The sequence below is a fragment of the Gastrolobium bilobum genome, unplaced genomic scaffold, assembly GCF_033153095.1.
Source record: "Gastrolobium bilobum isolate Gb01-03AN ecotype WA unplaced genomic scaffold, APGP_CSIRO_Gbil_v1 utg14936, whole genome shotgun sequence".
Classification (NCBI taxonomy): domain Eukaryota; kingdom Viridiplantae; phylum Streptophyta; class Magnoliopsida; order Fabales; family Fabaceae; genus Gastrolobium; species Gastrolobium bilobum.
In genome coordinates this window covers 59,829-74,141 of record NW_026898693.1, presented here as the reverse complement: position 1 = coordinate 74,141, position 14,313 = coordinate 59,829, and the positions used below count along the sequence as shown (strand labels likewise).

The window sequence follows — 14,313 nt, the reverse complement described above, 5'->3', positions numbered from 1 at the left end:
CAACAGTGACAAAAAAAACTAAAATTAAAATAAAAAATAAACAGTCCAAATGAAGAAAAAAAATATCGAAGACAAAAAACTAGAAGAAAAAATTAAGATAAAAAAGAGATAGAATAAAAAGAATCACATTTATGAGTTTCCAACATATTTAGTTTTCTTTTTTCTTTTTTTGTCCTTGGTCTATTTTATTTAGATATGTTTGGTATTTTTCTATTTATTTATTTTTTCATTTTTTGTCTATTTTATTGTAATTTTTTTCTCGATTTTTTTAGTCTTTTGCCACCTCATCTACTAAAGATTTTCGTAAAAAAAATTAAAAAGAAAAGAGAGAATAAAATAGAGATATAGAAAAGATCAAACATATCTAAATAAAAATAATAAATAGACCAATGACAAAAAAATAGAAAAAAAACAAATATAATGAAAATCATAACTGTGATTTCTTTATCTTTTGTTACCACACATTTAATTTTTTTTACTATTTTTTTTGTCTTTTATTAAGTATTCTAATTTTTCATAATATTTAGTTTTATTTTTCTTTTTTTGTATCACTTTATTTTCTTTTTCTAAGAATGGTAGAATAGATATACTTAGTTAATTTTCTAACGGTATTAAAGAGGGGTGCAGACGAAAAAAACTACAAGCGATTAACTGTTTAAAAGAAATCACATAGGTGTAACTAATTCAAAGTAATACCACCCAAGTGATTTTGAACTTTTCCCTTAAATTAACTTGTTAATTTTACACTTATTTTGTTTGAGAGTAAATACCTTTTTTTGGTCCTTAACAAAAAATATAAAACCCATTTTAATCCGTGATAAAAAATGTCAATTCATGATCCTTAGTAAATCCAAATTAAACTCACGTCAGTCCTTTTATCAGTCAAGCTCGAATGGCGTTAGTAATGTTGCTCACGTGTAACGTTATATTATCTGGTGAGTCGATAAAACGACGTGGTCGAGTGTTGAATTTTCTTTTATTAAATATTCAGTAACTCATCAAAACGACGTCGTTGAACCCTACAACATCATCCCCCTCTACAGCCATATCGACCACCCTTCCCTCTGTTTCCCTAAGGTCCGAGCCGCCACCTCCGCCCTGCACTCCGTCGGCGACAACGTCCGCAACCAACGCAAGCACCTCATTGACAGGAATATTTGATCCAGTTGGAATATTTGAAATAGAAAGGTTATTTATGCTACTATAAGCCACATTCAAACGCGAGCACTATGATTCTTTTAGACAAGGATGCTTGGAACTAAGATTAGATTCGCTACTACAGAGATTCCCTTAGAGCTGAAAAAAGGAAAATAAATAGGAAGAAAGTATCCAAACTTGGGAATTTATTGATACACAAACAAATTTTGTGGTTGATGCTAATGCAATGAACAGAAAAGTTGCATAAGGTGTTTGCAGAAATATGGGGCAATAGTTACCTGTGTGGAGAGTGGCAGGGCTGCTCTAAAGATGCTCAAACCACCACATAATTTTGATGCTTGTTTCATGGATCTCCAAATGCCTGAAATGGATGGGTAACTGATCTTATTATTCTATATTTTTTAAGTTTGTTTCTGACTTTTGAATGTGTTCTGTCTTGGAGACAGAGATGTCTAGCCCAATGGATTGGTATGTTGATCTTTGATCTAGTGCCCTCTCCAAGGTATCTATGAAGGAGATACCCTTGAGTCAAGCAAATCATTGTGCACAATGAATGAATAACGGCTTTGCCAATGGGAGTGTGTGTGCGCGCACAATGACAACATAACAGTAAGAGAGAGCATAATGTACCTTTTGGTTTTACCACTTATTTATAGGATTTACCTGTGGGTCGTAGAATATGGACCCTTGATACCTCTGATAAGGGTCCAAGCCCATATGTCATGTTGTCGTATTAGGATTAGCATCCTTGATGGATTCCTTGCCATAGTTATGTTTAATTTAAATCTTAGATTGCCCCTTGTTGGGCCTGTCAATCTATGGGCCTTTTATACGGGTCCATAACAGTTGCCCCTCAGCCAGGCTACCTGGGTGTCCAGGTTGCCGGGGTGAACTCCTTTGTGCATTAGTTCAGGTTTTCTGTTGAAAACGTTTGAGTTTTTGTGAATTCTTTGCGCATATGCTCCTTGTATCTTAGGATTTTTTCAACCGGGGGTCTCATTGCCCCTTATCTCGACGGGTTGAACGCGACCCGGCAAGATGTCGTACATATTCCTTGCCCCGAGTTGGGAATGAGCTTGAGTTGTTGTGATCCAATTGGCGAGTTGCCCCCAACCATCATTCCTTATGCATATGCCCTAACATATGTTCTGAGCTTATAACTTTCTTATGGAACCAGGAATGATTTCTCTCGGTCCCTTATCTTGGCGGGTTAAGCATGAACCCAACGAGATACTGTGTACATACCAGAGGATGATGCATGAGCTTGAGTTATTCGGATCCAACTGGCAGGTTGCCTCCAAGCGCATCATCTTTTTAACTCGGCAAACATCATCGTTGTAACCTTGTTAAACATCGTTGTGTCTAGATGTCCATTTCTTGAATCTCGGAAGTTTTCAGTTCTCCTTACCGACTTTATTGTCATCGATCATTTTATTCTGACACGTGGTGCTTGTCGCATTTGTTAGAGTGCGGTAGCCGTTTTGTGCCATTTTCGCATTTCGTGCGCATTTATTGAATGTGTCGTTTCAGACGTCTAATCATTACTTTTTGGGTGTAATGACATCAGTGCCCCTAACCCTTGCCATCCGTAATCGTTGCGGTTACTATTGTGGCTATATAAGCATATGCCCTTTCCTTTCTTTGTTTTTTACTTTGGTTATTCTGGAGAAGTTCTTCTTTGCACAAATTTCTTGAGTGCTAACGTCTGCAAGTGCATTTTTGCATATTCTTGCAAGTTCATCTCCTTTATTCAAGTATTCTTGTTTTCCTTCGAACTTCTCTTATTTTCTTCTTCAGTAGTCTGCGTTTGGTCGTTTGCTTTTGGGACATTCATCATTTCTGTTTTAGATTTGTTGTTCTTCACATGTTATTTTGGTAAATCGCTTGTTGATTGCTTTTTCTTCTTGCTATGTCAGTATTTGTGTTTCTGGAGTGATGCATGTTGTTTAAACTTTTGGCATTTTAGCATATGTCACCCTCCATTGTCGTTTTTCTTTGTTATTTTGAACTTGGTGTCGTTTGAACATTTACGAAAATAAGGGGGGAAAGCCTCATTCTTCAGTTTTGCACTGTGAGGGAAAGAAGGAGGAAGGTTCCGAGTTTTTGAAGAAGGTTCCTCCTAGTGTTCTTTTTTGGCTGTGGGGGATTCCGAGGACTGAAGAAGAGGAACGCGAAGCCATGCTTCGCAGTTGTCGTGGTGGTAGATCCATAAGGAGATCTAGGTTGTCTAGTCGGGGTCTAGGTCAAAGCCGGGGTAGTGGTTCTTCCAGACGGGGTAGGAGTCATCTTTTTGCAAGTAGACATGTCTTCCAGTATTTTCCCCAAACTGGTCCTAAACCTTTCAGTGTTTCATCTATAACAAATCTTGAACCTCTATCAATCAACAGGGGTCTTCCACTGTCTTCCCACGACAAGAAAGTCGGTTCTTCCTATTCTTGTATCTTTCTAAGTTCCAAACTCATTGAACAAGGATGTGACTCTTTAGCCGAGTCTACTTTAACTAGTTGCCAGCATGGAGATGTTTCAGGATCTACCTCCGCTTCTGGTGAGGCAGATTATCCAATCACAATCTTAGACAAACCAACCTCTTCATCCTCTAGCGACTCTTCATCTAGTAGCTTTTTTGATTCAGGTATGCCACTGATCACATTGCAATCGAACTCAGCTTCTGGGAATTCGTCATAATTGAAATCATCTCTTCGATTTCTATCCTCTTGCTTTTTATTTTCAGGCACTGGACTCTTGCTTCTCTTCTGGTTTACAGGCTTCCTCTTATTACTTTTGGAACCCTGAGTTTTAATAACGTATTGGCGTAATTTCCTTTCTCTGACAAATTTTTCCACAGCATCCTTGAGATCCCAGCACTCATCAGTGGTATGCCCCGATCCATCATGGAAGGCACAGTATTTGGACTTATCCAAGCCTCCTATGTCAAATATGGGTCGGGATCTATCTTCCTTTTTCATCTTCGTCATTGCCACTTCCCTCCAAATTTGAGAGCATGAGGCATTCAAAGGTGTGTATTTTTCATACCTTCCAACCCGGTCTCTATCATCCGGTTTTTGCCTTAGGGATCTCTCTTTTTATTACTGGTTCACTATTTTTCTCTTGGGGTCGGGCTCCTCCTTCTCGGACTCGTTCTTTTACCCTATTCAGATTGCGCATTTGCTATCTCTATTTGTTCGAGTTCCGGGTACTTCTTCGAACGGGTTCTGAATTCCTCCAATGTCCTCACAGGGTTTTTATAAACCGATTTGGCCAGTCTAGATGATCCATCCAGGCCGGCCACAATGAGGTTGACGTGGACATTTTCCTGCAAACCCGACACTTGAAAGGCCGCATCTTTAAATCGGTTGAGATACCTCTGTAGGGTTTCTCCAAGTTGCTGTCGTATCTTCCCTAGTGCGAACTCGGACTTTGGGTGTTTTTTGCTTGTTGCAAAATTCAATAGAAATTTTTCTCCGAATTCTTCGAAATATCCAATGGAGTTAGCAGGCAGGGTTGAGAGCCATGTCTGTGCAGCCCCAGTCAACGTTATGGCAAATATCCCGGATATGATGGGTTCATCAATTCTGGGGATATACATGTCTGTGTCAAATGCATCTATATGGACCTGTGGATCCTGACTTCCACCATATTTCGGCAGGCGTGCCAAATCGAAGTCCTCCGTGAGTGGATCATTCAGTATTTCCCCGGTGAAGGGGCTGTTATTTTATTGCCCCCTGCTGTATTTCCTCCTGTAACCACCGGGTTCCACGTGTCCTCTGGCGGGTAGGGCATCTTGGTTAAGATGTGTCTCATCCCTATTTATCTGTACAATCGCTCCTGCTGAAGCATTCTGGACCAGAGGTTGTGTGTTCGTATTCTGGTTATTCATTCCTTGGCCTCTGGGGTTTGGGACCCCAGCAATTCCCATATTTGATGTTCCTTGGTTCTCAGTTACGACAATCCAGCCTGCGTATCCGGGTTGTGATTCCCATCTCGGCCTTAGATCCTCGTTGGTCCAGGTCCTCTCATCCCTAACAATCGTTGCTCCAGATCCTGCATTCTCCTCCTGAATTCTCTTGAAATCGTTCTGTCGTTGGAGGTTGTTACGATTCTCCATATCTTCCATCCTTCGCAAAATTACAGCGAAGGTGTTTTGAGCAAGGCGAGAATCAGGTCTGCAGCCTGTGCTCCACGGACGGCAATGTCGGCAGTATGCTGAGGGGGAGGAGGGTTATTCAGTGCTGGATCTGGATCTGCAACTCGGTTACGGGGGGCTGTCGTAGAGGCTGTGTCTGATACATCCTCGCTGACATGGACCGCATCATAGTCCACCTCGGTTTCTTGTTGTTGGAGAGGCTGATTCACCTCTTCCAAAACGGGATCCAGCGGGTGATTTGGAAGTTGTGGTTGCTGGCTATTGCTGCTTGTACGGACTGCCATCTTTAATCAGGATTGTGGGAATATCAAATTTGTCGATTTCCCACAAACGGCGCTAATGTTCTTTCTTGGAGACAGAGATATCCAGCCCAATGGACTGGTATGTTGATCTTGGATCTAATGCCCTCTCCAAGGTATCTTATGTAGGAGATACCCTTGAGTCAAGCAGATCACTGTGCACAATGAATGAATAACGGCTTTGCCAATGGGCGCACAGTGACATCATAACAGTAAGAGAGAGAACGTAACGTACCTTTAGGTTTTACCTCTTAATTATAGGATTTACCTGTGGGTCGTAGAATATGAACCCTTGATACCTTTGATAAGTGTCCAAGCCCATCTGTCATGTTGTCGTATTAGGATTAGCATACTTGATGGATTCCTTTCCATAGTTATGTTTGATTTAAATCTTAGATTGCCCCTTGTTGGACCTGTCAATTTATAAGCCCCTTATACAGGTCCATAACTTAATGCAAACGGAGGGCACCCAAGTTGCCTAAAATAATAGAACCAAGGATCAGTGACGGAACAGTGACATTTTGCCACGTTTGGACAAAAAAATTACCAGACTGCCGCGCCAATAATAAATTTTGTCAAAATGCCACGCGGCACAATTCGCTACACAGTGTAGCGAATTATGCATGCAAGTAATTCGCTACACAGTGTAGCGAAATATGCCACGTCAGAACCAAAAATGCCACATGTCAAATTTTGAGAAATTCGCTACACTATGTAGCGAATTTCTCAAAATTTACTGTTGGCGTGACAGTCTAGTAATTTTTTTGTCCAAGCGTGACACTTTGATCACTGTCCCGGTCACTGGTCCAATAAAGTTTATTTCATACTAGAGAAAGCATATGTAAAACAAGGCATAATAATTAAAAGAAAATGGTGCCAAAAATCAGGCCACTATCCTTATTTACTTTTGCTAATAACCTACTACCTAGAATATTTGAACTGACACTGATTTTCCTGGGTCCTATCCTATGGTTGCATTGTTGAACTGTCTACTCAATCTTTAACAATAGCTAAGTAATTAACAACTTCTTCTGATTTTTCTGGATCTAATTAATGGCAGCAATGTTGACCTGTAAAGGTTCGGATTTTAACCATTTTCTTCACATGGAGTGCTATGAGGTTTCTGCAATCTTTGCTTGATATTGGGATGCAATGCAGGTTGGTTAGGGAGACACCGTGGCTTGGAGTGAGGATGTTGCTGAAAACCATCGTTGCTAGTGCGGGATGCATGGTTCTTTGTCTTTGCCGTGTTTCATGGGAAGGTATGGTTGCGGAGAAACCATGATAGGAAGTGGAGTAAAGAGAAAGTTGCTCACCAAAGCTGTTATTAACGCCGTTCGAAGCTGTTATCAACGCCGTTCGAGTTTGACTCACGGAAGGACTTAACTTGGGTTTAATTTGAATTTAGTAAGGAGTTTTGTTTATCACGTACCTTTGTGATCGAAGCCCTTACATCATGTGAGGCTCGCGCTACATGTCGACATCCTGTGCTCAAACAAAACATGAGAAAATATTTTCACATAAATTAAACACTAACGAATGGAATGAGAGAGATTTTGGGTTGCCGCCAAAAATGACAGAAGACAACACTCTCTCCCTGACCCTGAGTCTTCAGCTGTTGCATGGGTCCCACCTTAAGGCGCTGATTGAGGACACCACAGACACACAGACCTGGACCTACGCTATCCTCTGGCGCTCCTCCTCTAACAGCTCCCTCTTGAATTTCCACGATGGCCACTACAACCCCAAAGCGTCGTCGTTTAAGCAGCTTCGCATTTTCGGGTCGTCTGTCACGGTCACGGTCAGCGACGAGGAGTGGTTCTTTAAGATATCGATGAGTCAATCCTTCACCGACACAGAGGACTTGCCCGGACACGCTTTCTTCAATTCGAGTCCCGTTTGGGTAACAGGCACAGATCAGTTATTGGGTTCCACGTGGCAGAGGACCAAGAGGGCCCACCACTTTGGGATTCGAACCTTCGTTGCCATACCCTCCGAGAATGGGGTTCTGGAGCTGGGCTCCACCGAGCTCATATTCTTCAACACTGCACGGCTGAACACGTTGTTCGGTTTCCTCGTTCGGACTCGGTTACTTGGCCACATTCCCCTACATCGTCTTCGGGAACAAATCCGGTAACCCCACTTTTCTCCATTTTTATATCCATTTTCTTTTATTTTCCAATGTTTAGTTCACTCTTTATATTCTTCTCTTTCTTAATTATTTTTGGCTTATTCTTGTCTTACAAGTTACAACAAACTCAAATATAAAAAAGAAATTATTTTATTTTATTTTATCTCTTATACATATATTACTGGATAATATGAAAAAAGAAAGATAAAAGTGTCATATAATTTTATATATGTATTGTAGATAAATTATTTTCTATAATATGAAAAATATTAATTTTCTATCAAGATTATTTTTAAGTACCGAAAATGTACTTATAGTTTTTGGTAAATAATCATGTGCTGATAATTTAAGTAGGTAGAATATGGCCCGTTTGAATGCTTCTAAAAAAATATTTTTTATATTTTACTTATTTTAGAAAAAATATTACAGAAAATAAAGTTATTTAAATTTTTTTAAAAAAATTATTTTGAAAAAAAAATGACTTTTAAATTTTTTTTTAAGCTAAAATTTTAGCTTAAAAATAAAACAGATTTTTTTGTTTTTTTTTTTATTTCTTCTTTTTTTGGAGCAGATATACAAAGAAACTTTTGTGAGAAGTAATTTTTTTCTAAAAAAAAAATTCAAAACAGAACATAAAGAGTACTGAAAATTTAGGGACAAGAACCAAATACCATATTTTGGCATTTTAATAGTTGAAATGACACAATTCATAAACAAAATGGTATGTTTCATGTCGCTTGGAGAGAGACCTGCTGTCACCCTACAAACCCACCCGTCCAATTGGAATATTTATTAGAGTAAATATTCTTTTTGGTCCTCCACAAATTTCACGATGCTCGCTTTAGTCCCTAGCAAATATAAAGGCACATCGTGGTCCCTCAAAAATTCAAAATGGACCCATTTTAGTCCTTTTGAAGACTAATATGGGTCTTTTTTGAATTTATGAGGGACCACAATTTCAACTAAATGGGTCCATTTTGAATTTCTTAGGGACCACGATGGGCCTTTTTATTTGTTAGGGACTAAAGCGGGTATCGTGAAATTTGCTGAGCACCAAAAAGAATATTTATTCTATTTATTATTATAAATTATTTTGTTTGATCTCTTGATATTGAATTAACAAGTTGACTTTTTTATTTATTTTTTATATTAAGATAACAAGTTGACTTTTATATTAAGTTAACAAGTTGACTTTTTATTTATTTTTTATATTAAGTTAACAAGTTGACTTAAACAGCGTGCTGTTTAAGAGTGCTGAAAGCTGGCTTCAAAGAACAGATAATGAGATAGAGAATTGTGAACACGACAGCTCATATAAGTCGTTCCGAGGCAAAGAGAAGATAAGTGATTTAAAATGGTCATGGCCATTATTGACAGATAGTTCTGACAAAAGCACCGATAGAACATCATATTCATGTTCACACGATTATTCTGGCCCGTCCAGAATTTCTTATTCAGTTCATAACATGTAAGTTTGTGGGATTATGTATTTGAGTTCTATGCACACGATAACTAAACTTATCAAGGAACAGCGATCAGATTTTCACCTCTGTGGCATTTTTTTACCAATGTGTCATGCTAACAGTGTTATTTTTCTATATGCCACGTGTTTAAATTCGCTACAGTGCACTTGGTTTGCTAATCTGGCGTATTTCTGGTGCTCACCAAGTTCACTACCGGGTGTAGCGAACTAGGTGACAATTAATGCCACCTGCCACGCCACTTGGTAGACTCATAGGAGTTTGTTGTCCATGTCAGCGAACTTCGTCCAACGGTAATTAAAAAAAGTAGTCGATGGGCCACGTGTCTAACGTGGACAAGTTCGTTGGGTGGGTAGCGAACTTGGTCCAACGGCTACTCAGCCCCAATCTATATAAACCCCATCCTGCGTGGCCCAATGACTACTTTTTTTATTACCGTTGGACATAGTTTGCTGGCATAGATAAGTTCGCTGGGTGGGTAGCGAACTTGGTCCAACGGCTACCCAGCCCCAGCCTATAAACCCCCTCCCCCACACACCTCTCCCTCTCCCTATCTCTCTCTCTCATTTACACTCTCTCTTCCTCTTCCTCTCTCACTTACACTTTCTCTCACTCTCTCTCGCGTGGAAGGGGGGATGGTGTATAAACAACTTTGAGTCTGCTATTATATATAGCAAACTATAACTGTCGGCAGCTAGTTCGTTGGCCCATGCAACAAACTTGTAGTGAGCTACCACTTGGCACCTAGTTCGCTGGCCTTTGCAGCTGAGATGTTGCCACATGGCACACCCAGTTCGCTAGCATAGGCAGCAAACTTTACCACGTGTCCTGCGAACTCGTTAGAGCATAAGGGCATTAATTGTCACCTAATTCGCTGCACTCAGTAGCGAACTTGGTGGCCACTAGAAACATATCACATCAGCAAATCAAGTTCGCTACCTACTATAGCAAACTATTGAAAAATAACATTGTTAGTGTGACATGGTAAAAAAAAAGCCACAAAAGTGGCAATCTGGTCATTGTTCCACTTATCAATGAGAGCAAATAAAACACTAGCTAAATATTTGGACTGTGGAGTATTTAAGTATGATATTTTTAATGTTTTATGAGTGAGAAAAAGAAAATCTCATTCACATTTCATCTTGTGAATATTGCCGTCAAGATTAAAAAGTTTACCAATACAAAAGCCTATATTAAGGCCTCATGAGCTACGTCCTATTCACTAAATTAAAAGAAAAAAAATATTAGGCCATAGGCTAGATCATGGAACATTTGTTTTTTTTTTTTCTATAAAACTACAGGGAAGGGTTATATTGACAAACTTTTTTTCTCACAAACTTACAAAATACACTATGTCAAGAGTGTATGACTGGTTAGACTTCGTGTATTTTGTAAACAAAAAATTTGTAAATATAACATTCCTCAAAACGGCAGGATAAAAAATTAGTTCTAAATTTTCAAATTAGAACCAATCTAGTCTTGATGTCATTTAGGTAATTATGGACAGGCTTGTCAAGTCTGCACATTTTATAATAAGACCAGCATACATTTTGAATAGGTTAACAAAATTATACATCCATGAACTAACATAATTTCTTACAGATTAATTTCTATATTTTTTTCTATCCGAGCATTGTCAGAATTATATAGGGTGATATACCCAACACCACCATTTTCTCTAACAACTCTTTGGAACTAAGTTATGTGCTACTTCAATCAAATGAATAGACATAAAATCATACAAACCTTGTTGGAGGGAATTTGGGTACGTATTTACTCTTCGTAGAGTTCACCTATAAGTATGACAACAGTCACCATTTTAGAGCTTGTTTGGAGAGGTGTTTTTAAGTGTAAACTTATTTTTTAAGTTGAAGTTAAACATAAGAACTTAATTTACCAAAAAAAAAAACATAAATACCAATAATAAAAAAAAAAGAACTTAAAAAATAAAGTTAAAATTATTTGGTAACTATATAAATTTTCTAGTTTAAAAATTATTTTAAAGTTCAAGTTAAAACTAAATTATTTAATTTAGTAAATTATAACTCTTTAAAAAAAATTGGTGTACAGAATACCAAAAAAAATGGTGTACATATTGTTGTTTACCAAAAAAAATGGTGTATATATTAAAAACATTTCTCTCAGAGCTTCTAACTTTTTTTTATGAATTTATAATAAAAAAATTTATAAAAATATATTTGGCTAAAGATGAAGATAACTAAAAATAAATATCACCTACGGAGAATATCACTGTTGTAAAACCCGGCCCGACCCGGCTGGGTCAACCCAGAACCCGGTGAACCAGTCATCAGACCGATTCGGGTCTAGCATTGGACCGGTAATGCATTGATCCGGTCAAACCCGGCCAAACTCGATGACTCGTCGACCCGATGACCCGGTCGGGTCATGCATTTAAAACAAAAAACAAAATTGTTTCATCTTATAAAAAAAAAATGTAAAACTCATTTTAAAAACTTTTTGTAATTTTATTTGCTAGTATACTCTTCTACAATGACCTCTTAGTTTTCGATACTAAAGCAATTTGTGGAATAATAAATTAGAGAATGTGAAATTGAGAGGTATGTTTATGGAGATTCTGAGTTACAATTTAAATTGACATAGTAATAGCACGAACTTTTATTTATTTATGCTTATGTTTTTGAACTTATTTAGTGAACCTTTTTTAATTCATTTTAGATATGAAAAATATAATTGAATTTATATGTTCATATTTATATATATTTTTATATATCTATATATATCCGAGTCAACCGGTCTGACCAGTTACCCAGTACCCCGACCGGGTCAATGCCCGGGTCGGGTTTAACAACACCGGAGAATATGTATATTTGAAGCGAGGGAAAGGCCAATCTACAATCTAAGTTCGGAATAAAACTTTGGTGCATTAGATGTACTCAGCTGGGTACATTTATTTTTTTTCATATTTGAAAATTTTTCATCACTTTTCCAAAAAATATTCCTTTTACATTAAATTTTTTTCTCCTTTTTAAAAAATGATGTACCTAGTTAGGTGCATCTAATGGACCAAAATTTTGTTCATAAGTTAGATCATAAAAGCTAAGGTTAAGTTGATTATATATTCGTAGATTAAAAAAAAAAAAAATTGAATTAATGCTTTCACAAATTCAATAACACAGAACTTTGCAAAGAAGCACCAAATGGCACCTTCCTTTCTTTGAATTAATTCTACAAATCATTGATACTACATGACAATGTATAATAAACGCACACATTTTTTCTTAAAAAAAAAAAAAAAAAAACATTGGTAATGAGGCACCCAATAGAACCTTGTTTGCTTTCATCAATTTAATCCAGTAAATCATTCATACTATGTGGGCATAAGTAAAACTATCACACAAAAATAACGCTCAACAAAACTGTTCTGGTATGGACCAACATGCAACAATAAATAAATAATAGACAAAACACACGCTACAAAGGTTTTTTTTTTTCATCTTTGCCATATGCATAAAACCTTTCTTTACTTGGTTCCTTGGGACAACTTTGATAGACTGAATTCTTGCTATATACACTATTGCAACCTTGAGTCTCCAATCAGAAACAATGGAGAAGAAGGTGGGAAAAGGAAAAGAAGGGGGTCAATCATTTTATACGTGTAAGAGATAAAATTATTTCCTTCAACACAAAAAACATTAATCCCATATAAAAACTGAGTTATATTTCTCTCATTTCACGTAAGAGAAATCAAGTTCCTACAGGTACATCGAAAATAATTTCCCTACTTTCACCCTACAACCCACCCTTCCAATTGGAAATTATTATTATTTATAAATTATTTTGTTTGATCTTTCGATATTGAATTAACAAGTTGGCTTTTTTATTTATTTTTAATATTAAATTAACAAGTTGACTTAAACAGCCTGCAGTCCAAGAGTGCTGAAAGCTTACCTGAAAGAACAGACAATGAGATTGAGAGCTCTGGGCACGACAGCTCATATAAGCCATTCTGAGGCAAAGAGAAGATAAGTGATTTAAAATGCTCATGGCCAGTATTGACGGACAGTTCTCACAAAAGCACTGATAGAATGTTATAATCGAGCTCATTTTCGATGTACAACGAATACATACATCTTTGTCAAAAAAAAAGGGGGAAAATAAAATATATAAGTGAAAATAATTATAAAAACAAGTGTAAAAGTATTTTTTTTTGTCATATTTAGCAAATAATATATCAAATACTTGATAGAATGGGAGTATCGAAAATATTTTCGTCAAAATTATGTTCACACGATTATTCTGGCCTGTCTAGAATTTCTTATTCAGTTCATAACATTAAGTTTGTGGAATTTTGTATTTGAGTTCTATGCACACGATAACTGAACTTATCAATGAGAGCAAACATAAGACTAGCTAAATATTGGGACTGTGGAGTATTTAAGTATAATCTTTCTAATGTTGTATGAGTTAGAAAATGAAAATCTCATTCATATTTCATGTAAATATTGCCCTCAAGATTAAAAAGTTTAAGAAGACAAATGCCTATAAGGCACTAAGGCCTCATGAGTTACGTCCTATTTACTAAATTAAAAGAAGAAGAAAATTAGCCCATTGGGCTACATCATGGAACATTTTTTTTTTCCATAAAACTAGAGGGTAAAAAATGAGTTCTAAATTTTCAAATTAGAACCAATCGGGTCTTGATGTCATTTAGGTAATTATGGATAGCCTTCCCAAGTTTGCACATTTTGTAATAAGACTAGCATACATCTTGGATGAGTAAACGAAAGTATACGTCCATGAACTAACATAATTTCTTACAGATTAATTTCTAGATTTTTTTTTTATCCAAGCATTGTCAGATTTATATCGGGGTGATTCTCCCAACACCACCATTTTCTCTAACAACTCTTTGGAACTAAGTTATGTGTTACTTTAAGGGAAAAATATTTGTCCTTTTAAATGACACAACTTATGTCATTTTATTCTCACAAAGAAACGAGACCCACACCTTTATATTTTTTTGTTCACTCTCTCTTTCTTTTATCTATCTCTTTATCTCACTTAAAATGACACAATTTTACATCCTTTAGAATGATACACATTTTTTCCTTACTTCAA

General features: G+C 36.9%; 1 protein-coding gene across 1 annotated transcript; it reads left to right on the top strand.

Annotated features, from left to right (window-relative positions):
* Window positions 1–7,174: 7,174 nt before the first annotated feature.
* Window positions 7,175–7,738, top strand: LOC133318433 (transcription factor MYC2-like). The gene has a single exon (XM_061520430.1). The coding sequence runs from the start codon at window positions 7,175–7,177 to the stop codon at window positions 7,736–7,738; it is 564 nt and encodes a 187-aa protein (XP_061376414.1).
* The last annotated feature ends 6,575 nt before the right edge of the window (window positions 7,739–14,313 follow it).

Excerpts from the sequence above, each read along its gene's own strand:
- LOC133318433 (XM_061520430.1), top strand. The coding sequence starts at position 7,175 with ATGACAGAAGACAACACTCTCTCCCTGACCCTGAGTCTTCAGCTGTTG.